The sequence below is a fragment of the Corythoichthys intestinalis genome, chromosome 5 (genome assembly GCF_030265065.1).
Source record: "Corythoichthys intestinalis isolate RoL2023-P3 chromosome 5, ASM3026506v1, whole genome shotgun sequence".
NCBI classification, from domain to species: Eukaryota; Metazoa; Chordata; class Actinopteri; order Syngnathiformes; family Syngnathidae; genus Corythoichthys; species Corythoichthys intestinalis.
This window is the reverse complement of record NC_080399.1, coordinates 61,784,441-61,812,007: the sequence shown is the minus strand read 5'-3', so window position 1 is coordinate 61,812,007 and position 27,567 is coordinate 61,784,441. Positions and strand designations below refer to the sequence as shown.

The following is a 27,567-nucleotide window of genomic DNA, read 5'->3' as shown; positions in this document are numbered from 1 at the left end:
GTATTAGGTCATATTTGTACACAGAGATGCAGTATATTGTAATAGTCTTGTAATTGTTCTGCTTTCGTGTATTTGGTTGAATACTATATTCTAAGTAGCTGTGTTTGTTATGCCTCAGGGTTCCGACATCTATGTTCACAAAAGGAAATTCCAAATTGACACGAAGGAGTATTTCTACACAATTAGCGTGTGTTGAAATTGACACGGCACAGAATACTATGGTACTACTGCCTGTGATGCCTGCCCAGTTAAGTTTTTTACGATAAATATATTATGGCAACTGTTGACTTCTGTCGGAGCTTTGTACTGGCGTGATCTGTAAAATCCCGTTTGGCGTCGCATCGTTGCACTGCCGATGATTGTAAACTTTTATAGCATTGCCTTGGCTCCCGGTAGCTTTGAGCGCTCAGCCGCGCTAGGCATGATGGGAAATGTAGTTTTGAACTGCTGCAATTGGAAACATGCTGGTTAAATAGTTTGTCAGTTTATTTTGGTTATTCTTTGCGTGCAGTCTACAACGTTGAATGGGAATAACAATTTGTCAACGATAATTGTCGTGATCGTAATTTATAAAAATGTTTAGTTGGCACGTAGCCTACTGTGTGTGTGTGTGTGTGTATTGACTGGACTACATTTCAATGGGTCTGCATTATATATATATATATTTTTTTTTTTTTAATATAAAACTATTTTTCTATCCTGATAGAGGAGGCACACTTTAAATATATTAAAGTGATATAAGCATCTTTGATGAACTTCAAGTAAAATACAAGTATCTCAAGGCCGGGCCGAGTGTCCTCTTTTTGGAAATCAAAATATGGTCACCCTAATCTAATCCCTGATTAAAACCTTCATGATGCCTAACCAAAGTCAGACACTGCAGCAAAGATATAGAGCAGTGGTGTCCAAACTATTCCACCTAGTGCCGCAGTGGGTGCTGGATTTCATTCATACTAAACAAGAAGACATCTTTTCACCAATCTGGTGTCTCACAAGTGTTATCAGTTGACTGCAGTCAGGTGCTGCTTATTTCAGCATAAACTTCATTGGTTAAACTGTCTGTGCTCGATTGGTAGGAACAAAAACCAGGACCCACAGCGGCCCTTGAGGACAGGTTTGGACACCCATGATACGTACGGAGGGGTTAGGGGCGTGTTTCTTTGTTCCATGTCACCGTGACAGCTGATTAGGTCGGGAAAGCTTAATTCATTGACCCGGCTTGGTTTATCGGCCTTCGACCCGTTCAAAACTTTTCTCTTCCTAATCCTTGAAATCTTATGGTCAGGAGCCGCTAGTTTTGTCAGAAGTTTTGTGCTGAACATGATGAACCAGCTTATTGTTCTCTTTTTAGAACTATTTACCAGACAAAATATGCGGGCGGGTATTAAACTGCAGCTCAATTTTTTCTCCGTTTCAGGAGCGGTCACTGCCATGGCTTAGCAGTGTGGTTGGAGTACGATCTGACTACGGATGTCTCGGTCAGTGTGGGTTTAACTAAACTGATCGGTGATCAGGTATGTCTCTAGTCTATTGTTGAACTACGATCAAATAAATTGGAAATGGTAACAGTGCTAACCATTTGTTGTAGGGCCTCTGTGAGTGGAGTCGGCACAGTAAACAGGGAGTGTATTTCTTCAGATCAGGATGGGAGACCTCAGGCACTGACAGAGAGGCTGTGTTTTACAACTTTGTCTTTGATCCCAATTCCGGAAATGTCGAGATGGATTTTGATGTCAAATCAAATTGATGGATATGAAGCAGTTGTCAACATTTCTTCTCACTTGGCCTTTCCATTGATTGACACATGTTTTCAACACCCAATTGAGCTTTTTTTCCCCCTCTTTTTTTAATGGAGAGGGAAAAACTGCTGGGATCATTGTATTGAGGCTGTGAAAACATTCTCTGCACAGAAACCTTTCAAAGACGCACAAAATGGCATCCTTAATGTTTATTGACTGAACAACTGATAAAGATAAATAAATGGGCTGCTAACGTGATCTGTTAAAAGCTCCAAGGAAATGAGTCCTGGAACCACCTTTTGTTCAATTTAGAATAAGTGGAATGATTCTAAGTTCCGAATCAGCCTTGAAGTTTCAATCAAGCATCTGTCAGCGTGCTGTTTTCCAAAACAATCTTCTCCCCCGGTTTGAATGCTGGCATCCCCATATATGGACAGCTGGCACAACGAAATGCATCGCCAAGGTAACACTGAAAAAGAGGGGGCAAATACACATTTTATCACTGACCACCTAAGTTTTGTAACTCAACTATCTTAGCATATTGCACTCACACTCCCACAGGCAGACTTGGGAAGATTTCTCATCTGTTGTCCTTTACTCTCCTCCAGTTCCTCAGCTAAACCGCATGTGCTGTTCAAGACACAAGCATGATCAATCACTTTGAAATACTGGGCATTTTAGACACAACTATATGTAAAAAGTCCTAAAATGCATCCAATTTAGAAACATTTGGCATGGCAACGTTCATTAGTAGTAACTGTGCTTGGCAGCAGATATCATGAAGTGGTTGTTTCTAATAATCATGGAAACAGTATTCTGGTTGAGAGGGTGGGTCATGTCCACCTGGATAGACTTGGCTTTTTTGGAACATTTGGGTATTAAAAAATTTGGAAGTCTAAATTCCGCTCCAGCAACTTTAGATGCCACACGCACAATACCCCTGAAGTAAGGTGTTCCTGTACCAACACAGTATCGAAAAAAATGATAAAACATTTTCATCAAGCTCTTATCCACCTGGAAGTTTTCAAAGACAATGTAGTCATCGCTGGCCCTTTTCAGCACAGCATTTCAGTTAATTCAGAATGGTACGGCACTGCTGGACTACAATCGAACGTGTAAAATCCATACAAATTTCTTTGTTTTAAGAACATTCATTTGGATAAACGTGCAGACAAGACAAGCTTGAGGTGAGCCAGGGGAGAACCCTACTGGACACTAATTCTCGCCAGAATATATTCTAACACTATTCAAAAATTTGACAAATGTGGTGCTTTGCTCTCGTACGAGAGCAGAAAGACTGGCACCTTAAAAACTGCACTGGCCTAAAAGATGATACAAGTCAAACATCTTTACTATCATTTGTTGCGGGGGCTGCACCAGTTCGTGCTAAGCGGGACATTGTGGACAAGTGCGTTGATTTTTGCTGCCAGGACCGAAGGCCATTTTCAGTGGTTATTGGCGAAGCTTTTAAATGTCTGGCCCAAGAACTGATTTATGTTGGGTCAACTTTTGGCCGCGTACCCATCGACTCGGTCCTGCCTCGCAGCTCCACGGTGTCAAAGGCATGTATCCAGAAGGCCGAAGTAAAAAGGAGCATGCTAATTACGCAGGTAAAGAACGTTCTAGCAAGTGGCTGTGACATTGCCATGAGTACCGATATGTGGATGGATGATTACAGGGTGATGAGTTATATTGCAATAACTTGTCATTTTTCTGAGACGGAATTCAACTTGGTCAGCAAAACCCTCACCACTGCTCTATTTCCAGCAGAAGATGCCAAAAGTGGGAACAATAAAAAAACAGAATGGGTGCGGCTTCTGGAGAATAGATTTGGTTTGGAACACTCATCTTTATCCAGAATAGTGCTGGTGACTAATCAGGGGAATAACATCGTGAAAGCTTTAAAGCCTTTTAGTTGCCATGGGTTGGACAAGGACGCACTGTCTGTAAATGCCCCAGATATTGGAGAAACCATAAGTGCAGCCAAGAGTGCTGTGCGTGACATCAAACAATCTGGTTTGGCAGCACAACTATCCAAAACTGTGGTCCAAATGGGTGAGACCAGATTCAGCACTGTTTACTTGACGCTCAAGTCTGTGTACGAGATATATCATGGGTTGTGTGAGAAGCTACAGGCACGTGAAGAGGAAGAGCGTATGGCCAACATTGTGCCAGATTTGTTAAGATTTTTTTAATCTCCTTTCTATACAGCACAAAGAGAACTGGGAGGAGATAATATACCACTCTGAATCTAGTTTGCCTCTGGAATGAGAAGTTAAAGCACTGCCAGCCAAGAACAGTTATGTGACAAGATAACAAATATTAATAAAGTTAACAAAAAAATAAATCACATTCATGAGCAATTATCGAAAATAGATCGAAAATTACGAACATTTCCGAATGTAGCCCGGAGACAGCCGAATGGGGCTGTGACGTCACAACCAGGAAGAAAAAGGTCGAGGCAGGTGCCATCGTTGTTAATCGACGAGAGAGTTGTGTTCGTGTTTTGTCAAAAAAGTCGCTAAAATGATTCAAACATGTTGTGCTATGTGGTGTACAAATAGCCATTTGTCACAACATAGTACTCATGAGTTCCCGAACGCAAGAAAAAGAGCTGGACTATGCAGACAATGGGTAAAGTTTGTCCGTGCAAAGAGGGCTAATTTTGCAGACCCAGCCCTCGGCATGGTTTTGTGTGGTGCGCATTTTACACCTGAAAGCTATTCGAACTATGGACAAGTGAAATCAGGTTTTGCTAAGAAATTGCTGCTGAAAGCAGTTGCGGTGCTCACCATACACGCGCAGCCACCTAAATGTCCCCAGATATCAAGAAAGAGGATGATGACTGGCACTGATGAGACCACCCCACCACCCCAGGCAAAGCAAAGGAGGGGAGTAGCCATGCTCAAAATGGCCAGAGTTCTCTTTTATAATAAAAAACACGCATTGGACTGGACACATGTATAAATTATCGCTCGTAAAATATATACAACAAATCCTCTAATCCCATTCATATTTGTGTCTGTTGGCAGAGCAAAAACCTATGATAGCACAATAAATGATAATTATTCTATATATTTATTTGCGGTTACGGTGTATCAGCTTCACAAAAAGAAATGCAAAACAAACCAATCGGTGTTTTCCACGCGATTAGTTGCCGGTGTTTCATCTGTGTGATTGCTCCCCTCAATGATCGTTTCATTAGGCTACATTGGCTTTTGTTTGGGCTCAAATTGATAACCCAAAACACCAAAGAAAGGTTCATAACTCTCCTCGTCACCATTAAAAGAACGTTCGTTACATCCTTCTACGTCGGATTCGTCGCTGCAACTAGAAACAAAATAGTCCGCCATCATCGCTGTCATCCAGTACTTTGTCAGGACCCAAGCTGCACTGAGCCGGGTGTTTCCTGGTTGTGACGTCATGCACACAATATGCCAGATTTCAGGGATCTCAGGCGCCAGTCGCTTTAGCTTGACAATCGATCCAAATTTCTATCATTTTCTTGGTGTTGCGATGTGTGTAATTACACGAAGTGGCATGATATGAATCCAAAAGGCATGCGTTTATGGATAAATGGTAAAAATATTAGCATTTCCCCATGTGTTTTAATACTCTTAAAGGCAGGTTGTTCTTTTGTGCGTTACTTAAAATGTTCTTATTTTGTTTCAGTGCTCCTTAAGGCAGATTGGTCTTTTGTTGTTCCTTAAAATGTTATTTGTTTCAGTGTTCCTTAAGGGAGGTTGTTCTTTTGTGTGTTCTGATGATGATAATGTTATTTAAAAGTATTTTAATTTATTTTTGTATATGCTGCTGTTCCTCTCCTTGTCCGAGAAGCGCGTCCATGTGAGCACTAGTGTTGTATTGGTCGCGAACGATTCGTTATTTTTGAACGAATTGTTTGGGTGAACGAGACCGAACTAATCACTATCTGCACTGATTCGTTTTATGAAGTTGGTGCTTGTTCGCTGTGTGGGAGGGCGTTGAGCAAGCGGCAGCGTCTTCTGACATCGCACACGACCAATCAGACGCCAGCCTCATTGCGGGCAGGGGAGGGAGCGGAAATAGAATCAGGGCGTCTGTCACTCACCTCCACGTGTGGCCAATAAGCAGCCAGCGTGTAGGCAGGGGGGCAAGACTTAGTTTTGTCACTTCCCGTTCAGTGACTCGGTCCTCCGGTTCCTGACCTAGCTTGCTGCTAACTTGACTTTCCAGTAATGACTATGCGGTGAACGAGTCAAAAAATGAAAGGAAATGACTTTGTCACATATTTGTTAACGTGGAGCCTATCAAATGCTGCTCAAACAGACAAAAACACCACACAAATCTAGCGAGCATGGTTTAGTGTACTACTTTTCTCAACAGACTCGGGTCTACCTATGACGACATACTATCAAATTTACAGTAATTTAAAACACGGGTAGCTACGAAGCAAGCAAAAGCTGAGCGGCGGTCGCGTGACGGCAGTGAAGGGGGCAGATAACTCACTATATGGAGGCTTCATGGCAGCGATATTTACCTCATATGTGCACAGAAAAAAAGAATATTTAGTATAATCACCATAATACTGATTTGCAATGAAACTGTATATACATGTCGATTTTTTCCGAGTGTTTTGTTTTGTTTTTTTTCGTGTCAGAGCGTGTCGGGTGTTGGTTGGTTTGACAAATTATGTCAATCCGTCCATCATGTGCTACTCAAGCGCCCAAAAACAACGCACGCGGACACGGGAGATGTCGCAATATGTCTACATTTTTCTTAACAGACTAATGAGAGCAGAAAGGGGACATCGTGAAGAGCAAACAATTATTTCTCGTCAGCATTTGACGATCTGAGATGCGGGGACGACAGGGGAGCTGACCGGATTATTTTATTTATTAATACCAGTGCAAAAATTCAATACGATCATCTTAATACTGATTTGCAATTAAACTGGCAAATATCAAAATGTAGTACTGTTTTTAAAGAAAGAAGCACATTTGACAACTAGTTATTTACACTTTAGTTTTAACAATAGTGGCCAAAAATAATAGTGATGAGCATGAAAAAAAAAATACAACAGAGCGAGAGGTAAATATGATGTGTTGGTCGTTCCATATTTAGAAATTAAACTTTCGATTTTTTTTTTATTTTCGTGACAGCAAGCATGCTGCGTTGGCTGGTAGCAGCAGCATTGTATATGTGATCAAGAACATGCTAAATAAAGTCCGTGCGCCCCCGACCTTAAACCCCCACTCCCCCCAAAAAAGGAAAATGTTTAACCGTGTCCTAAATCAAAATGCAAGCACGAGCCATGACTTTTGAGCCCATAGAAATAGGACAGACGACGCGGAGGTTCTCCCTCGCTTTTGCAGCAGCGGGAGGGAGACGAGGTTGTCTGTGAAAGCAGAATGATATCGCCTGTCACTCATTTCTGAAACTACGACGAGCGGTCAATGAGGAGCCTGTGTGCAAGAGAGGGAGGGACCAAGGAATGTCACTTCCCGTTCAGTTATACTGCGAAGCGGTCTTTGGTGATTCGTTCGGCAACGTCACTTCCCATTCACTAACCAAACGATTCATTTGGGCGGGAAGGGAGATGAGGGGGGCGAACGATTCATTGAACGGTTTGTTTGAACGAATCTTTTTACTGAACGAACCGGAATGGATTCGTTTACTCAAGTGAACGACAGATCCCGTCACAAGTGAGCACAATATCCCACACAGAAATATATTTAACCTTTCCTGCGTTATTTCGTTGTGTAAATGCATTTACAATGAACATAAAAATAGGTAGACTATTTAAACTAGAGATGTCCCGATTGGATCGGACGCCGATATGGGCAAAAAAATGCGCATCGGATCGGAACACAGAAAAATTCCGATCCAGTTTTTTAAAATCCGGTCGGGTTTTCAAGCGCACCAATTTACATAATCCATTCCAGTTTTTGCGTTGGTTTCCCTAAAATCTGGTCCGCATTTTACGGCACACCTTCAACACACTACATTTACATTACCGTCTCCCAATTTACCGAGAGACTTTATCAGTAAAAATGTCAGCTGTGTGGGATCATTTCACCTTAAAGGATGACAAAGACGAAGAGGCAGAGTGCAACATATGCCACAATAAAGTCACGCGTAGTGGTAAAGCTGTAAGAAGTTTTAATACAACCAACCTAATCAAGCATTTAGCGAAATACCACCACAAACAATATGAGGAGTACGTTAAGAAAACCGAAGACAAAAAGAAAGGTCCTACGCAACTGACACTGGCAGAAACTTTTGCTATGCGTGACAAACTGGCACTCGACAGTCCCAAAGCCCAGGGAATAACAAGAGTCATTGCCGAAGAATTCATTCTGGATGACGAGCCATTATCTCTCGTGAGTAAAGACACACCATCCAACACTTAGAACTACGGTACAGCATGCCCAGCCATCATTCCATCCTTGAGCGATTTGGCCGTGGAAGATTCGAGAACGATTCACAAAAATCCAAATTCCGATTATTGAAATATGTCAAGTAAAGCGGAACTAATAAACAGCGCCGTCTTCGGGACGCAATGAGAAACTGACCGTATTGCGTCCCGAAAGTAAACATAATGCTTGTCATAGACCCGGGTAATGCCAATGCTCAACTCACGGCTTTAGCTCAACTCATGCCGCTGGATAAAAAAAACACAAAAATACCTGACTGCTGCTGACTACGTCAACCTCGTTTTACTGGAGATAAGATATCATATGTAAATAGAACTAGATGCAAAGCGACAGAATCGACTGTGTTCGCAACATTAAAGTATTGAAAACCAGATGCGTTAGTAAACAGCCGCCATCTGAAAGTAGAAGACTTCCCTAGTAGGCTGTTGTGAACCTTCCAAGCGAACCTAATTAACTTTTTATCTAAAATACTCCTAAATCGGCAAAATCTTGACTTGACTCTATCTTCCAAACAGTTATAAAACTCACATGTCGAAAGTAGAAGGGAAATTATGGAATAACGGGAGCAATTTTAAGAACTTAAACAGTTGATTCGCAAAATCAAATGAATTGAATGTAGTTTAAAGCTGCTGATACAGAATGGGGACTTGAATATTTTATTTACTGTTTTAAAATGTTAACTTGATACTGAAATAGTCGTTTATTTAAACCTGAGAGGCTTTTTATACAATTTTTGTAACTAATGCACGTAACATTAAAAGCATCTAATAGCTTGGAGGATTTGTGGGATTTTCCACTGAGGTTGTTGGTGTGTTTTGCTTTTTTAAGACAGTTTACATTATTTGCACATTTTACTGACTGACTATGCCATTTCTGTTTGTTATTTATGTTTTGTGTTTGTCACTGAATAAACAGGCCAGTTCCTTGTTACCAACCGTTGTGTGTTATTCAAACTCACCTAATTCAGCTGGCTAGTTGTTATCAAGAGTGCTAAAACCTTTTTCAACATGAGTCTGACAACTAAGTAAGGAGGCTAAATAACTTTCTAACACGTGCTCAGACAGGTCGGTATCGGTCAGTATCGGTATCGGATCGGAAGTGCAAAAACCTGGATCGGGACATCCCTAATTTAAACATTAAGAAAATGTGGTTTTATCTGCCAACTCAAAGAAATTAAAATAAATGGCTGTTGCTGCATTTTGCCAAGGAAATGACACATGAACTATCCAAATGACAGAACAGACACATAAATATAATAGATATAAATGTTTATTGTATATGCATCTCACAGTCTTGTTTAACTGGGAGAATTTGTTACCAAAGACAGACTTTCATTTGTTATCATTATGCATCGTCACAAATGTGATCACCCAAAACGCAACCACGAATCGCATCCCTGCATTTCCTCCTTTTCTGAGTCCTTTTTGTTGCCCGGGCTCGGGCATACAAAAAAATAAAATAAAATTGGCTGTGGCTTAGTGCAGCGTGCCTAAAAGGAATGTGCTCTTTTAGTTTGTTCCCTTTTTGAGTCTTTTGCTTTGTTACTTTTATTTGGACAAAGTGCTTTTGAGTTATTAGACGCCATCAAAATAAACTATTGGAGAGAAAAATGGACTCACAGTGTATGCTTTGCTTCTTCGACTGCATTGGGTGCACGTCATGACAAACTCCTAACTATCATCCAGTACTTGACTGGGTACTGGGCTTAGTAAGAGTGAAAAAGAGTATCACAATTTAGTGTTAAAAGTACACTTTAATGTGTTATTAAACAACACTGACAGTGCCAGATATTTAACACAATTAATAAGTTCAAATATTAATGCTTTCCAAAGTGTAACTTCGTATAATTCCCATGGAGTTTAACTCAGAATAAGTGTTGATTTTAACTCTGGGTTAAATTAACACTCATGATTTTGCTGTGTAGGTGAAATAAAACACAGTCTTTGTTGTAGCCTAATAGTAGTACATAAACTATCCAGCATGCTGTCATTGTGCACGCTTAGTATGAAGTGTCTCTGCAGGGTTCAACAAGCTAAATTTAAGACTCTTAAATTTAATTCATTATGGTGTTAAAAAAAGTCTTTATGACCCATTTCATACCGATACCGGCAAAAAAAAAAACGTACAAAAGATTTGGAGGCCCGGAAATTACTTGCAAATAAGCCTATTGCAATATGCGATAAGTTAAATTATGGTACGGAAAATAAAAACGAGAGCGGTAATTTTCCCGGCTGCGATTCATCGTGCTAAGGGAGTGCCAAAAAAAATTGATTATTACATGCATCGCGATTTGACATGCGACGATTCGATTACGATTCATAAGTGTCCAAAAATTATTATTTTCCCTGATAACTTTATGACAGCCGCTCGTAGCGGAATTAAATACAAGGCACGTCTGCCCCCCGGACGGACAACTTTAACGGATGCACGCACAACGTTATGATGGATGCTGAGCGAGAGATTTAATCCTATTCAAAAGACCGGAAAATGAATTTGTGTATGAGACAGGCAGGGACCCAGTGGTCACGCTTCTGTGCGCAAGTTATTTTTTAGAGCGAGAGGGGAAGAGAGATAGTTTGTTTCTACTTGTTTGTCAGTTGTCCAGCAGTGGGTTCAAGTCATCTTAATCGGAAAAAGTCCCTAGTGTTTTGTTAAGTCTAGTGTCCGTCTATCAGAGGTGAGTACACGAACCCTCTTGTACTGTTTAGCCTTTATTGTTGTTGTTTTTGAGATGTTACTAGTTAGCGCCGAGCACCATGCTAATTAGCGACTTCGCTAATATATATTTCCATGTCAAGTTGTGTGTTGTTTAGCGGTGTACATAAATTACTGCAGATGCAAAATGTTTAAACCCAGGATTAAGTACAGCGGTAACACTACAAACATGCAAAATAGTACAGAAATCTGTGAAAACAAAGTATATTGGTTAAAAGAAGTCTTATTGTTAAAGACTGTTTATTTACAGAAAATGTAGAATTAATTCCACCTGTGTAAATTTTATTGTATTGTTGAGAGAAATAAGTACTGCCTTTGAAACCGCTAATGTTTTAGCACCTTCTTGAGAAAAAGAGTATCTAGAGGTCAGCATTTTGTTGTATGGGCATGTTTCCATCATTCCTGTTGAATCATTAGGATATTTAAAAAAAAAAAAAAAATAGACAAATTTGTCTAGCTACTTTATTAGTAATGCACGATGGATCGATAATCGTGATAACCGTGATCATCGTTCAAGCATCAAATTGTAGCACCCTGAATCTTAATCGAATCAAATTGTGGGGTGCCTAAGATGGCACACCCCTAAAGCGTGCGTGTTGATTGCATATGAGACTCCAGTTACTTTCACAGTTACTGGGCAGGTGAGAGAGCGGAAACAGAATCATAGCATCTGTCACTCACTGGAAACGCGTGGCCAATAAGTAGCCAGCATGCAGGCAGGGGGCAAGATGTCACTTACTCTCGGTCCTACAGAGAATGCTTAGATGATTCGTTCTGCTACGCTAACTTCCCGGCAGTCACAGCGCTGCGGCAGTGAATGAGTCAAGGACTGAAAGAAAAGGTCACTTATATCCTAATGTGGAGCCAATTATATGCTACTCAAACGCACAAAATCGCCACACAAACCCAGTGAGCAAGGTTTAGCGTACTACTTTTCTCAACAGACTCGAGACTACATGACGACATAGTATCAACTTTACAGTAGTTTGAAACTCTTTCACCAGTAGCAACAAGGTGGGCAAAGGGTGAGCTACAAATACATCCGGGGGGCTGTCAAGAGACTAGCTGGACTTCACGGTAGTGAAATTTATCTCATCTGTGCCCAGGAAAAATGACTATTTAGTAAAATCCCCATAATAATGATTTGCTGTGAAAAAGTATTTTCATCTCATTTTTTTTCCCCAAGTGTTTTTTCTTCTTTATTTTCATGTCAGAGCTTGTCAGGATGGGTCGCAAATTTGACAAATTAATGTTGAGTCCATCCGTCCATCCTGTGCTACTCAAGCGCCAAAATACTAAACGCGAGCGGGGGGTGTACAGTATATATACATATATGTCTCCATTTTCTTAACAGACTAATGGATTATCTGAATGCTGATTTGCAATAGTATTTTTAGGGTAATATTTTTTTCGAGCGTTGTTTTATTTATTTATTTTATAGACTAGAATAGCCCTTTATTGTCATGATACAGTTGAAATGAAATGAAATTGTGGAGCATCTCCCTTTAAAGGGATCTTCTACCTTAATTACATGTACGCTCTAATAAACCACAATTGTTCTCTTGTACTAAAATATGTTGTTAGAAACACATAAGATGTTAAATCAATTATTTAGTACATATTTTGACCGATAGTTGGCGCCATGTCTTGCAGGCTTGCAGTGATGACGTAAATGGGATGTTTCCAAATGTGTAGCGTGTACAAGAATTGCATATTGCTGCCTAAACTCGCAAAGTAAAATGCCACGATGTGCTGCTTTTGGATGCAATTTCCAGTCAAATGGAAACAAGGGGAGTGATGTGAGTCCCCACACATTTCCTGTTGACATGGAGAGGAGAAAGGTTTGGCAAAATGCCAGCAGACTGGCAAAACTTGCAAAGGACCGAAGGCTTCGTTCTCGCCATTTTTCTCCTACCGGGTTTTAGGCTTTTAGTCGACGACAACTTACGAAAGAGCTCACCGGAGCGGCTGGATATAAGCGCAGACTAAAACCAAATGCTGTTCCAAATATTTTCCCCCACAAAAAGCCTAAACGTGCTCGGATATCAAGTGAAATGCACGCAATAGAGCGCCAAAGACAAACTGCTGGATGCTCTTTGGCAGCGAAGCCACTCCTGTCACTACAGCGGTAGGCGAACCTTCGGGCGTTCCGCTAGTCACAGAGGAAGCTGATAATTCACTCCTACTGTCAGTTCATCAGGCAGTAAGCGTGTCTGTTCAGTATTCACCTAATATGAGTGATGCTGCTACTCAAACTGATCCAAACACGTCCGATGCCACGGTACAATGGCCATCTGATGTGCGCCCTTAACTCATTCACTCCCAGCCATTTTCACCAGAGCAAGGCCCTTCGCTCCCGGCCGTTTTTTCCGGATTTTGACTGATTTTGCAAGGCCCACAGAAAATTCTGTTCCATTGCTATATAAACATGGAACCCACCAAAAGAAAGATTAGACTCTCTTCTTTCAGCAGAAAATGAAATTAAGTTCATATCCTTTTCCATTCTTTAGAAATCAGCATTAGAAAATAGCTTAGTTTGGGCAATTTTCAAATTTCTGATGAAAAAACTAAGAAGATGAGCTTTTTGTAAACGCATATATTTCAAACATAAGTTTGACTTTAACATGGCTATTTTTTGCTTCAGTGACATCCCAAACATCTGAAATGTTTTCCTTTTACAAAATAACATGAACAACCAGACAAATAGAGCTTTTGATAGCAAAGTAGCAATTTATTCACACATGACTACTGAGAGATGACAGTTTGTCGCCGAGATGACGCCATTGTCGCCACGTCAGCCGTGTTAACTTTTCCCTCATCGTTGTCTGTCTCACAAAGATGGATTATTTTTGGGTTTTTGCGGGGTCTGCTTGGCGGGCCACTTTACTGAGGGTCTCACTTGTTTTGCGCAGTCATCCAACGCCTGGCCTTCCAGGCGTCCTCTCGTTGTTTTGTTCGGTCGGAGCGCCGCCTGGCATCGTGCCGCCAGCGCTCCGACCATGATGCCCGGCCTTTCACTGCTGTTGAATCGGGTTGCCTGGTCTTGCTAAATGCGCTACTGCCCTCCAGTGGCCAGTTTTATTGCTTTAAAATGGGTTTGGAGTGTTGTTCAGTGGAAGGTATATATGCTTCTTATTAAAAAAAAACGCAAAAGACATATAAATACGTTTTTGGGACAGTGAAGCATTTAAAAATAGAACGTATTTATACGTTTCCAGGAGCAAATGAGTTAATATACGTAGCTAAACGTGAGTTGGATGTTCAAGACATGGAGGACACTCGATCGAGATGACAAATTTAATGAGGACAGCCACGACACGACTCAGATCCTGACTATCACGCGTGGGTTCATAGTTTTATTACCTTCAGTGAGAGTTTATAATGTCAATAGTCATGAAAATAAAAATGCACGAATGACAAGAAGCAGCATTTCCCCTACATTTAGAAAATATCGCGGCGGGCCGCCACACCAAAATAAAACCTGCCACGGCTTGCAAAGTTTTTTTTTTTTTTTTTTAAGATTAAAGATCCACTAACTTATACATTTTATAATTTAACATGAGGTCTAAATGTATATATGAAGCTCATTTGTACGCACTATTTGCCATAAGTCGTCTAAATATAGCACTTAAAATAAAAATTGTTCCTTTTCACGTTTTATTTTGGAAAGTGCAAGTTCTACTGAAAGCTTGCAGCTGCTACGTCGGCTTGGCGCAGGGATGGAAATTGGGAGAAAAACCCACAGAAAGGCATTTGAAGTTAATGAATGTATTTCTGGTTTAAGACTGTGAAAACCACCTTAATATACTGACATTGACGTAACATTTAAGTTCTTTATGAGGTGTTTTTGACCCGAATTGTCGCGTGCTACTCCTAGCATAGCATTTGACGTCACTCGTTGCTATTTCAGAAGAGTATTTTGAAGTACAGTATTGTGGAAAGACAAAAGTTCCTGAGGACGAGAGTTCGCTAACAAAATGACCATTATTGTTACGATGATCTAGACCAGGGGTGTCCAGACTTTTTGCAAAGGGGCCAGATTTTGTGTGGTAAAAAGGTGGGGGGGCTGACCTTGGCTGACCTCCTTTACGTAGAACAATATATTTAAGCAAATTTTAGCAAGCTATTCTGTGTGTCACGTTTGCTTTATTATTATTTTTTTAATTAATTGTAAACAAAAACCTCATAACAAGACACTATGCACGATCCGTTTAAGAGACACTGGAGTAGTAGGAGGCGAGGAGGAGATCAGCGAGAAGAAAAACTTCGCGGTCGAATGTGGCGGCAGTCCACTATTATTTTTTTTTCTTATTGTTGCCACAATAAAGTGGAGAAAGCCATCAACGACTCATCTCCTTCTTTCCCCCCAACGTTTTTATAGTATTATTTTATATGCACGAGAGCTGCCGGATCTGCCAAACTGAACATGAAGTCTGATTATTATTTATTTTAACAATGTCATCAGCTAGACAAAAACATAAAATTATGTGCAAATGCCTGCATCTTCAAATCATGAAAATAATAACAGCCTATATTTTACCAATTTTGTAATCTCGATTGGTCTTGTATCCATTCCATGTCAGGTAGTCTAGGCACATTGTTTGCATCCTGATTAGCGTCTGGCTAATACATGTTAGGTCCAACATAAAATTTCAACCTACTCTTCTTCCTCCAACTCTTCAAAAACTTGGATCTACTCCCTTGCGCTCGATCTATCGCTTATATCGCTGTTTGAATCATTGTTTGAAGGGCTTTGTATGGCAGCCGTATGTATGGAGCTGCCATCGCTGTTCCCGGTGTGACGTATCACTTCCGGGTTCGTCCCCTTTCAGGCTCGAACTTCGGAAACGCGATTATTTTGTCAAATATGCAACATATAAATTATTTTTTCATGCTTTACTTGTTGGACAATGTTTAATTACTTTAATTGTGACCCTATTTGGCATGTTATGAAATTACTTCAATTTCTGCTTTAAATATTTTGGAACTCTCATGCTCCCAGGTGCTTTTAGTTGCTGACTTAATAAACAGTAGCCATGTAGCTGTAACTTATAGGGATACGCGTGAAAAGAAATAAATGGGGCTTAAGTTATTGTAGTAGTAGTCCCAAAAATAAAAATGAAAGTACAGTGATACCTCAGCTCACGAACATAATTGGTTCCCAGAAAGTGTGTGTAAGGCGAAAAGTTCGTCTTCCGAACATTTATTTCCCATAAGAAACCATTAAAATGAGAATAATCCGTTCCCAGGTCCCCATAAAACATAATTTTCTACTAAATAAGCCTTAAAACTACACAAAAATATACCTTATTTTATGTATAATAAATGTGCTATTGTATTATAATTAAAGAAATAAACTGTACTGTATAATAAAGTCGTTTTATTTACCTTTGTGATGGTAGTTGATGGCTTGATGGAATGGAGTTGGAGGAGGAGGGAGGGAGGGAGTTACTGTTTGGAAGGAGAGTGTTTCCGGCAAAGTGCGCAGTTAGCGTAGACTCCTGTGCTGTGCCCCCCACATGCTTTTGGTTGTTAATAAAAGTGCCCACAAAAAGCCATCCGACGCCTCTGGGTGTTTGTATGCACGCCGCCACCTTTCTGGAGAGGAAATCGGGCGAACCGAAGACAACCGACGACAACGAGCCAACGTGACTCGCTGGTCCACTTCTCACTACGGTGGGAAGCTGAAAGCACCGCCAATTACCAGTCGAGGGCGAATTGGTAACACGAGTCACCTTCCATAAGGACTGTAGGTAACTCTTTTTCGGTCCCATAATAGCAAAAGTACACTCAATATGGTCCAAAATGTCTATCAAACACAAACCACGTCCGCACTCAACGAAAGGGAGGGGACGAACTGGGACGCCGTGAGCGTGCGTCAGCTTCTCGTGGCGCTGTTCGACCGCGTGGTTTGGTTTGTCCGCCGAAAACTAGTTCGTCAGCAGAGACTATATGCTCGCGAATTTAATGTTCTTGAGGCGAAAAGTTTGTGAGCTTAAGCGTTTGTGAGCTGAGGTATCACTGTATCTTTCGTGCAAATTTGTCCTGAAGCCCGGGAGCGGAAATACAGGCTTGTGAAAAAAATGGGGCACTAGTTATTGTGTGTTCGTGGTTACAAAATAATAATAATATATTTTTTAAGTATCTTTTGTCAATTCACTTGAGCACAGCCACGCGAGCGTATCGAGTGTTGCGCAAAGTTGACAAATTAATGTAGAGTCCATCCTGTGCTACTCAAGCGCACAAAAACTAAACGGGCAAAGGGGGTGTAACTATATGTCTCCCTTTTCTTACCAGACTAATGAGAGTGCAAAGACAATTAGGGCTGTCCCAAACGACTTATTTTCTCCCGATTAGTCTGCCGACTATTTTTACGATTAGTCGACTAATCTAATAATTTAAAAAAAATTTTTTTTTTTTTAACTAATTTAGCAATGACATTTTTGTTGATGCTTATCAATTCACAAAAACATATTGGAACACTTAAATTATTTATTAAAGTACAAATAAACAATGAGTTCAAATGCTGATAGAATTAACTAGTGCAAAAGAATGGAATGTAAACAGATTCAGAACACTGACTTCGCCTTTCTGACATGATTCAAAACAATTCTTTAAAAAACACCAAGCATTAATATTATAGTATAGTACTATATATAATAGTATTATAATAATTATAATAATTATTCATTACCAATCAGATTTTTCATGTGGGGTGGCATTTTAAAGGTATTCTTAGTGTAGAATCTGAATTCTGAAGTATGTGGGATTAACTCCAGAAAACGCTATTTATATGACATGCTTTTATTTTGAAATGTTCACCGGAAGTACATTCGCTATACCGCTAACTTCAGCTTTACACGCCGCAAAAAAAATCACTTTTTGTCATTGCACATAGTGTCAGTAATAGATTTTTTTGGGTCATTTTTATCGTTTGCAAATGCTGTTAACCAGCGATTTTTCATGTTTGAAGTGTCACCTTTTAACCGCAAGTTTGCTTTCACGAGACGACTGCCAATGTTTTATAGCAGGCTAAAGTAAGTTGCCTTTTTTCCCCCCATTCACCTCAGCGTAGCAGTGCTAACGTTACAGTGTTTAATATAGATGTGTTTTCTTATTTTGTATGTCTGAACTTTAATTCTACAGCGTGTTGATAAGAGAAAGGAACTGGAGTCTCATATGCCAGTCTCATATGCCATCAGCACGCACCAATGTGTATGCACGCACGTGCGCAGGGATAAAAGGCAGCCGTGAAAATTACCGACCTCATTTTTATTTGCCGTGCGATAAATGGACTGATTGCATATCGCGACAGGCTTAGCAACTTCAATAAAACATGTCGTTAGTTAGTTAGATGGACTTACAAACTGGGTGACGGCGCTTTAGATGTTTATTCACGGCCGACGTGCAGCCAAGCTTGGCATTGAAGAGACAGGACACAAGAGTGTACCCTCCCTTGTTTCTTTGAAATAAGTCAATGTTTTGGACACTCTGGTGCGGTTTTTTGGCTTTGTGCCGCTTTCCCCGCTTGCATACAGAGCGTCCGACATTCTGAACTTTCCACGCATATATTTTTTTAGCCCTTTATCAACCATCGACGGGATGTAGTGCTCGTCGACGGATTTACGTCATCGATGACGTCGACTATGTCAACTAGTCAGGACAGCTCTAAAGACAATATACTATGAGACTAATTTCTAGTCAGTAGTAAATGACGCCAGCGGAGAAGGGATGGGAATCATACTACATCTGTGCACACAACGCACAGCAGAAATTACTATTGAGTATGTAGTAATCTTTTTATAATAGTCTTTGATTTCTTATTTTTGCACTAAATGTAAATGTGGCCTATGTTATTTAGTTTTCGCTGCGTTTGAAGTCTTTTTTTTTCCTATTTGTGTGTAATCTCACTTCACCAGAAAAATAGCCAAACGCGTTTAAGGAAGAGGGAAGAGAGAGCATAAACGCAATTTGGCATGCTTGAGAAAATTTGTGCTTACCAAAAAAAAAAAAAAAAAACAAAAACAAAAAAAAAAGTATGGAGTTGGAGGTGCGTCCCATCCTCTTCCCATCCCTGAGGGCCGGTTGATGGGAGCGCAGGTGGCCCGGGGGACCACCCTGGATCCCAGGGGGGTGACGATGGCTCCTTTGCTGGGCTGCAGGAGGAGGGAGGGGCTGGGCTGCACACCCCCTCCACGGGCTGGCTGGGTGGGAGCCGTGGCCTTGAGTTGGCGCCTGTGTGGTGTCTCCGCTTGTCTGCATGGCTTCCACGTGTTTGGTGGGGCTTGCGTGCTGCTGAATGTGACTGGGCGCTCTCGGGTGGGGGGTCCCGGTGCCGGGACTCGTAGTGGGTCGCCGTAAGGTCAGTTGCCAAAGGGCTTACACTCACATGATTACTGGGTTCTAAATCACAGAGCTTATTTGTTTAAACTCTACCCCTCCCAATCCCCACCCCCTCCCCTTCTTTCCTTGGTCAACAGGTCCCCCACATGGTGTCAACCGGAAATACATCTAACCAACGACAGCACCAACATAATAATAGTTTATGTAGGCATTCAATGTATTTCTTGTTGTTTGTGTCTCTTCTTTCTCTCCTTCATTTCTTCTGTCCCCCCATAACCCTTTCCTGTCCGTTGCTTTATCATAATAAACGAGATATGTTGAATGATCACAATGGGAGTAAGTTCATACTCTCAATGTGAAACATTAAAACTGTTCAGACCAACCGGACACTTAGACTTCCATTCTCCGTGTCAAACAGCTGAACAGGACAGGTTTAAAGAAAAAACTTTGATCCCATAGAAATATGACAGACGGCGCGAAAGTTCTCCCTCACTGTTGCAGCGGCGGGGGGAGAGACGAGGCAGCGAAAACAGAATAGCGTCTGTCACTCACTCCTGAATCAACGACGAGCGGCCAATGAGGAACCTGTCTGCAAGCGGGGAATGTAACTTCCCATTCAGTAATATTGCTAAACGGTCTTTGGCGATTCGTTTGGCAACGTCACTTCCCGTTCACTAACCGAACGATTCATTTGAGCGGGTATGGGACCGAACGATTTGTTTGAGCGAGTCTTTTTACTGAACGAACCGGGATGGGGTGAACTACTAATCCCGTCACTAGTCTTCACCACAATGCAAAATTGCGGTTAAAAGGTGACACTTCAAACACGAAAACTCGCTGGATTACAATCTAATACTGGCACCACATTCATGACAAAAAGCAAAGTGCACTTTCTACTGAGTGTAAAGCAGATGGCTAGCAGCTTTGCAAACACACTTCCAGTGAACATTTCAAAATAAAAGCATGTCATGTTCAAATTTCTGAAGGTAATCTCAAAAACTTCAGATTCTACACTAAGAATACATTGGAAATGACACTGAAAACCTATTGGCAATGATAATATGATGTATTAAATGACAATTGGCTTCAAATTTGTTATCATGCGCACTTTGCAGGTCAAGCAGACAGTCATTCTGGATCAAATAAACACTTTAAATGAGGCCTATCTGGCAGACAACAAAAATGCCATTAGATTTCTCTCCTATTTCATATTCTGCACTTCAATAGTTTTAAAATGACTCCTTATACATTGTTTTATAATATTTATACATTTTAATATAGTTTGTGTTTAAGAATAAAAAATAAAGCATTTGAAAAGGTGAATTATTAGGATGTATTGTCACTGCGTTCGTTGAATTGGTTTTTTAAAAAATGACAATAATATTGCATATTGGCAATAATTTATGTGACAATTTATCGTCTACTAAAATTTGTTATCGCAACAGGCCTACTTGCAAAGTATATGAATTTATTCTCAGCTCTTTCACACTGTGATGCATATGAACACTAAGTACAACTAGTAGTTGTAGTAGAAGTGAAGTAGAAATGTAAATAAATTTTTATGACCTTTCAAAATTGTATATAAGACCTTTTATAAGATTTTAGGCATTTTAAGGCCTCAAATTAAAATGATTGAAGACTTTATTAGACTTTTTGAATCCCTGTATATGGAGAAAACGCGAGAGCATGACACATTTGGGCCGAAACTGCGGTTTTTGAATGGGAAAAACTAAAGCAGATCCTCAGCAGCCCCTGCTGTGAGTAATTTACAGCACCCCTGCTTTGTGCTACATCTGTGCTGTAAAGAGTTTCGTTTGTGCCATCATTGATATTTACAAGGCTTTTATAGGTCAATCTGAGGCAGAGGTTGCGCTAGACTTTTTCGTTGTCTGTCATTTTGACGGACAGTGTCATAAAAATCCGGTCATAATCTATTTTTACCTGTCACTTACATTTTTAATATGATAATAATGACATATTCAATAGTATTTAGTTTTCATTCATTTTTAATTAATATTCTGTCCGAACAAGCTTAACAAGAGGCAAACAGACAGCGGAGTGCACCAATCAGCGACGGGCAGACGTGCCGTTAGCAAAGCAACGAAGGCAGGACGAGGGACTTGCGCGCGGAAGTAAACATACGAGAACGGAGTTTATTCAACATGGCTAGCGCGAGACAGACTGTTGTCAATGTCTCGTGTCGATGTGTTTTAGCTCATTTAAAACTGAATTTACCGCGGATTGGAACATATTCTCGGCTCTCCCGCCATCCGTGTTGTTTTAGAGACAACTTTCGGCGCGCAAGAGTGACGTTGCTCGTGAAGAACACGTCACGCAAATAAACAAATCTGATTTGTCAATTGATTTTGTACCTACTCGAGAGGCTGTGTCCCAGACTTTTCTGTCGGTGTTTGAAAAAATACAGGGAGAACAGTCTGGCTGTGCCAGGCAAACACTCAGTTGCCTTGACATTTTTCCGAGTAAGGCCAACGACGTCATGCATCAAGAGAGACAATAGCTAATTAATACGCTCACTCGCCACCCTGTGGTCTGGGGTGTGAATTGCAACCTGTCAAAATGACGGATGGACTTCAGTTTTTTCCGTCACCGTTTTAAAAAACATATTCGGTTAACGCGACCCCTGATCTGAGGTCAACCAGCCCCATTTTGATAAAATATGGCTAAAAACGGCATCAATTGTTTATGATTTGTCTGTGCTATTGTATTTGAGATAATTCGAGTGACGACGTCACGCAGCCCCGCATATATTGCAAAAAATGGTGCCATTTGTTTATGCTACCTTTGTCCTGTAAAAAAAAAATCCCCCTTGTGCTGCTATCATTTTATAGATATTGAGAGATTTATTTTAAGTGATGACATCACTCGCAGCTTTTCCGGATCAAACTCCAGCTGCTGACTGAGCGTACCTACTCTCACAATAACAGAGGTGGGTCCCAAAGGTAGGTCAAACGAATGGCACCCCTTCAGTTCCATTTTGCAGTAAATAGGGGGCCCGAGATACAGACGTATAATATATATATATATATATATATATATATATATATATATACGTAAAATATTTGAAAATGTGATTTTATCCCACTTCTGAAACCATGTTGTCATCATATGCATAGAAAACACTAAGGGGAGGGGGAAATAAAAGGGTACGCCAGCGTATCACTTCCGCAAAAGGGAGCATAAAATAGATCTCCGTTTGTGTGGCTCTTAATGAAGCCTTTTCTTTTGTCCACATTTTTTGGTAGTTTATATTATGTCACCAAGTTGTTTAATGCATTGTGTGTGCATATTAGAGGGATCGTTGTATTGGTCCTTGCTAAAATAGAAAGAAAAAAAATGGCGACCTAACCAGGGAGAGCCACTGAAGGCGCTTAAGCTTATACAGTGGTAGGGGAGGAAAGCAGGACGTGACATCACCCGATTGCATTTTAGACAGGTCTAAAAAAATCCTGAAAGAAAAAAGTTTCTGCCTCTAACTCGGAGTCAGCACTCAATTGTTCTCAGCTTGTGCCCATGTTTTCAGCACATATCTTCAAACATTTTTCATGTAATTAGAAGAAATTCCTCCAGACAGGGTTCCCCTTAGGATTTTTCCATTCAAATTTACGACTTTTTAAGACCTTTTCAAGACCACATCTAATCAAGTTTAAGGCCAATTTCGCACCTATTCTGGCATACATAGATGAAATTATTCAAAAGAAACTGTGAGAATAACAAAGAATGACAGCAGTAATGTAGGCAGTCTTGTTGCTCCCACATGTGAATGTAGTGGCGATCTCTGAGTTGGGGAACATGACTTTGAAGAGCTCGCTTATACTGTCATTTGAGGAATACAAGTGGTGGTCCGATACTGTCTCTAGTGTCCACGTCACCTCTGCCTAAGAGTTGCCGTCGAGCCACAAAGAGCTTGCATGTTACCTGGCTGAGAGGGCTCGGTGCTGCAGGCAGCCGAGGTGACTGTTGAGGTTAGCTGAGCAGAACTGGGATATGGGTGCCTGCCTCAGTGTAGCTGCTGAGCATGCTAAAGGTTTAGCACTCTGCATGTGTGACTCCAAGGCCATATGTCCCATTGTGTTGAGCTTGAAGTTTTTAAGGCACAGGCTGCACCGACTCATTCCCTGGTACAGCCTGAACCCAGTCATATTTTGAGTCTCTCCACCACATTGGGTTCAGTCTGCACTTTCCCATTCCAAAGTTGCTGCGCCGCCGCCGACAGCTTGTCAGAGACTGACTGCACGTACAGCTCCAACGTAATGCTGCATTTTCGAAAACGCGGAAATCTGGATTTTCCGACAAACTGTGCATTTATCGGTCAGAAAGCCAGAGAAAATGAAAAATAATTTTATGACAACGTTCCATACTTTTTTTTGTTAGCTTACTTACTATACAGTTATTAGCTCTATCACGCAGACAAGACAGGCAAAAATTAAGACATTTGAGAATGACATTGAAGACAAAATTTAAGACCTTTTCAAGGCCTTAATTTACGGTTATCAAATTTAAGACTTTTCCTAGTATTTAAGACCCCGCTACCCTGTCCAAACGAATGGATAGTCACTTTAAGGAATCTGCCATGTTGTATTGCTAAAAAGTTACCAGTTCTTGCAGGCTTTCTTCTTCTTGCGTGCTCCATCGCCACAGGTGGGGGCTTTAAGAGACACTGGTTCTGGCTTCTTCAAGTCTTCTTCATCAAGCAGTGCATCAGAGTCCACAAGGTCCTGGCAGGATAAAACAATAGAACAACAAAACATAGTTAGTAAAGTAAGTAAGCAGAGTAAGTTAGTTAGTAAGTTAGTAAAGCTTCACTGAAAAAAGCAGAGGCTGCGCTAAATTTACAGAAGGATGCAGCCACAATGTTGAACCAACAGTTAGGTCTTTAAGTGATATCGCCAGGACACTACTGCATAAATATATCAAGTAAAGAATCTCCAAGTAATGCATATGGGAACACAGTACTTGCGATCACCGAAAATATGAACGAAGAACAAAAGCACAAAGCTTTCCTGAAATTGCACAAGCAGTTCGAAAATGCTTCAGTTGATAAGCTCAAATGAATCTCACGAATGCTGGAAATGCTGATGTTCAGAACAGTGATATTCTAGAAAAGACTGTCAATATACCAATATGTGTTGAATTACAACATGCTTACTACGTGAATAAATATTCAGATACAGTTGTCGTGTATATAATGCTAAATGTTTTAATTGGATTTGTAAATGCATCCCTCTTCCCTCATCCAGATCCCTGACATCAAAATGCCTAAAGAGAACAGAAGAACAACAGGATACAGTCGTATAGTACAGAGGCTTTTGCCACAGTGTCCAAATACAAGGCAGACCCATTGGAACAATATGCCAAGAAAATGCGCTTGCTCTTTGGATTCGTTTGATATTCGTACCGGGCTGAGTTACTGCAGTGCAATTCAATTTGGACTTGTTTGGACTGAGCGGGCCAGGAGTTGTTTTTTTACAGTTATCAGGGTTTGGACTATTTTAATTTCCAAACATGTTATGTATGCTTCCTTATGTTCCTTATAAATTGTAAGCTACATATGACTCGTACCTCCCTGCACAGCAGAAATTTTATTTTACTGCATTCACTGTGTAAATTTTACCAAAATAAAGCTACTGTTGTGAAAATAAGTGTTTACTTGACTGTCAATGTTCATTCCAAATTGTTGGAAACTTTTTTACTAAAACCTTGTTTATCCGCCAACCAATACTTGTCTAAAGTTTTTGGGGTTTTCGTCAACTAAAACTGGACTAAAACTTTTCTGAATATTTGTCAACTAAAACTAGACTAAATCCAACACATTTTGAAATGACTTAAATATGACTTTGTCCAAAAGTCTAACATTAAAAAGGCTGCCAAAAACAACACTGATTTGTATTATACTACTGCAAATAAGTACCGTATTTGAACACCTGAGAAAATCAATGTCAATATTTGGTACAATAGTCTTTGCTTACAATTGCAGAGGTCTAACGTTTTCTGTAACTTTTCACCAGGTTTGCAGAGACAGCAGCAGGGATTTTGCACCACTGCTTCAACCAAATCTTCTCTAGATCAATTAGGTTTCTGGACTGTCACTGAGAAAAACAGAGTTTGAGCTTCCTCCAAAGATTTGCTATTGGGTTTAGGTCTGGAGATTGGTTAGGTCCCTCCAAAACCTTGATATGCTTTTTACGAAGCCACTCCTGGTTTATTCTGGCTGTCTGCTTCGGTTCATTCTCATGTTGGAAGACCCGGTCACGACCCTGTTTCAATGTTCTAACTGAGGGAAGGAGATTAGTCCCCAAAATTTCACAATACATGGCCCCGGTCATCCTCTCCTTACTACGGTGCAGTCGTCCAGTCCCGTGTGCAGAAAAACGCCCCCAAAGCATGAAGCTACCACCACATGCTTCACAGTAGGGATGGTCTTCTTAGGATGTTACTAGTCATTCTTCTTCCTCCAAAAACTATGATTGGAATTAAAACCAGAAAGTTCCATTTTGATCTTATACGACCACATGACTTTCTCCAGTGACTCCTTTGGATCATCCAAATGTTCATTGGAAAACTTAAAACAGGCCTGGACATGTGCTGGTTTAAGCAGGGGAACCACCCGTGCAATGCATGATTTTAAACCATGATGTCTTAGTGTATTACCAACAGAAACCTTGAAAATGGTTGTCCGGGCTCCTTTCAGGTCATTGAGCAGCTCCTCCTGTGTAGTTCTTGGCTGATTACTTACCATTCTTAGGGTCATTTTAGAGATCTTGCATGGAGCCCCAGTCTGAGGAAGACTGACAGCCATGTTTAGCCCGCTTCCATTTTCTAACAATTGCTCCAACGGTGGATCTTACATCACCAAGCTGCTTGGGAATCCTGTAACTCTTTCCAGTCTTGAAGGGGACTACAATTCTGTCTCTGGTGCCTTTGGACAGCTCTTTGGGGTGTACGGTGTGGACAGGTGTTTATATGCAGCTAACTGCCTAAAACAGGTGAACAAGTCAGACTCATTCAACTTTATACAGGCGACTAACAGGTCTTTTAGGCTCACAATTCTAGCTAATAGAGGTGTTCAATACTTATTTGCAGTGGTATAACACAAATTAAAAATTATACACTGTGATTTTTTATGAATGTTTCTCACTGCGGACAAGCACCTACAATTCAGCATTCTTTCACCTTCAAATACGAGAAGTTTTGTTTCTACCAGAAAGTTCAATTTTTTGTTACATCGGACGATATGACATTCTCCCAGTCCTCTTCTGGATCATCCAAATGCTCTATAGCAATCTTCATATGGGCCAGGACGTGTACCGGCCTAAGCAGGGGGACACATCTGGCACTGCAGGATTTGAGTTCCTGGTGGCGGAGTGTGGTATTGATAGTAGCCTTAATTACTTTGGTCCCAGCTCTCCCCAGGTCATTCAAGAGCTCCCCCGTGTGATTCTGTGATTTTTGCTCACTGTTATTGGGGTCATTTTGACCCCACAGGGTGACATCTTGCGGGGAGCGCCAGATCATGGCAGATCAACAGTGGTCTTGCATGTTTTCCATTTTCTAATAATTGCTCCCACAGTTGATTTCTTCACACCAAATTGCTTACCTATTGCAGAGGAAGTCTTCCCAACAAGATTCAGGTCTAGAATTTTGTTTCTGTTATGTCCTATGACAGCTCTTTGGTCTTGGCCATAGTGGAGTTTGGAGTGTGACTGTTTGAGGTTGTGGACAGTTGTCTTTTGTACTTTTGTACACGTGCCATTGATAGAGGCAATGAGTGAAGGACAGAGGAGCCTCTTAAAGAGGTTACAGCTCTGTAAGAGCCAGAAATCTTGCTTGTCTGTAAGTGACCAAATACTTCTTTTCCACCATAACTTGCAAATAAATTCTTTAAAAATCAGACAAAGTGATTTTCTGGATTTGTTTTTCTCATTCTGTCTCTCATCGTTGAGGTACACCTATGAAGAAAATTACAAGCCTCTATCATCTTTTTAAGTGGGAGAACTGGCACAATTGGTGGCTGACTAAATACTTTTTTGCCCCACTGTATAAGTAAAATCATATTGGAGGTATTGCCTCCTCTGGCAGCCACCCTCCGCAAACATGTTTAACATGACGGTTGGTCTTCCTCCTCTAAGCCGCAACCTTCTGCAACCGAAGCATTCCCATAGTACCGGCAACTCCATTTTCTTCAATGGGGAAAAAGTTCAGGTGCTTCGCCTCCTCCAGCCATAGCGCAGCACAGCTTACTCACAGACTCAAAGAGGAACAACCGGAGTTGGAGGGGTGCACCCTGCAGCTGCAAGCGAGGGATTCCTCCCTGCATTTTTGGGACATATAAAAAT

At 40.8% G+C, this 27,567-nt stretch overlaps 2 protein-coding genes across 10 annotated transcripts in view; one reads left to right on the top strand and one right to left on the bottom strand.

The window, feature by feature from the left end:
• Nucleotides 1–2,019, top strand: part of prmt7 (protein arginine methyltransferase 7) — an 84,100-nt gene extending 82,081 nt beyond the window's left edge. For all 7 annotated transcript variants that reach the window (XM_057836979.1, XM_057836974.1, XM_057836975.1 and 4 more), the window contains 2 exons: nucleotides 1,418–1,514; nucleotides 1,589–2,019. In XM_057836979.1, coding sequence (XP_057692962.1) covers nucleotides 1,418–1,514; nucleotides 1,589–1,747 — 256 coding nt within the window. In that variant the 3' untranslated portion in view covers nucleotides 1,748–2,019. The remainder of the gene's footprint in view (nucleotides 1–1,417; nucleotides 1,515–1,588) is intronic.
• ciapin1 (cytokine induced apoptosis inhibitor 1) overlaps nucleotides 1,934–27,567 on the bottom strand; it is a 54,375-nt gene continuing 28,741 nt past the window's right edge. For all 3 annotated transcript variants that reach the window (XM_057836982.1, XM_057836983.1, XM_057836984.1), the window contains 3 exons: nucleotides 23,828–23,949; nucleotides 2,291–2,369; nucleotides 1,934–2,208 (listed from right to left, as the gene is read on the bottom strand). In XM_057836982.1, coding sequence (XP_057692965.1) covers nucleotides 2,098–2,208; nucleotides 2,291–2,369; nucleotides 23,828–23,949 — 312 coding nt within the window. In that variant the 3' untranslated portion in view covers nucleotides 1,934–2,097. The remainder of the gene's footprint in view (nucleotides 2,209–2,290; nucleotides 2,370–23,827; nucleotides 23,950–27,567) is intronic.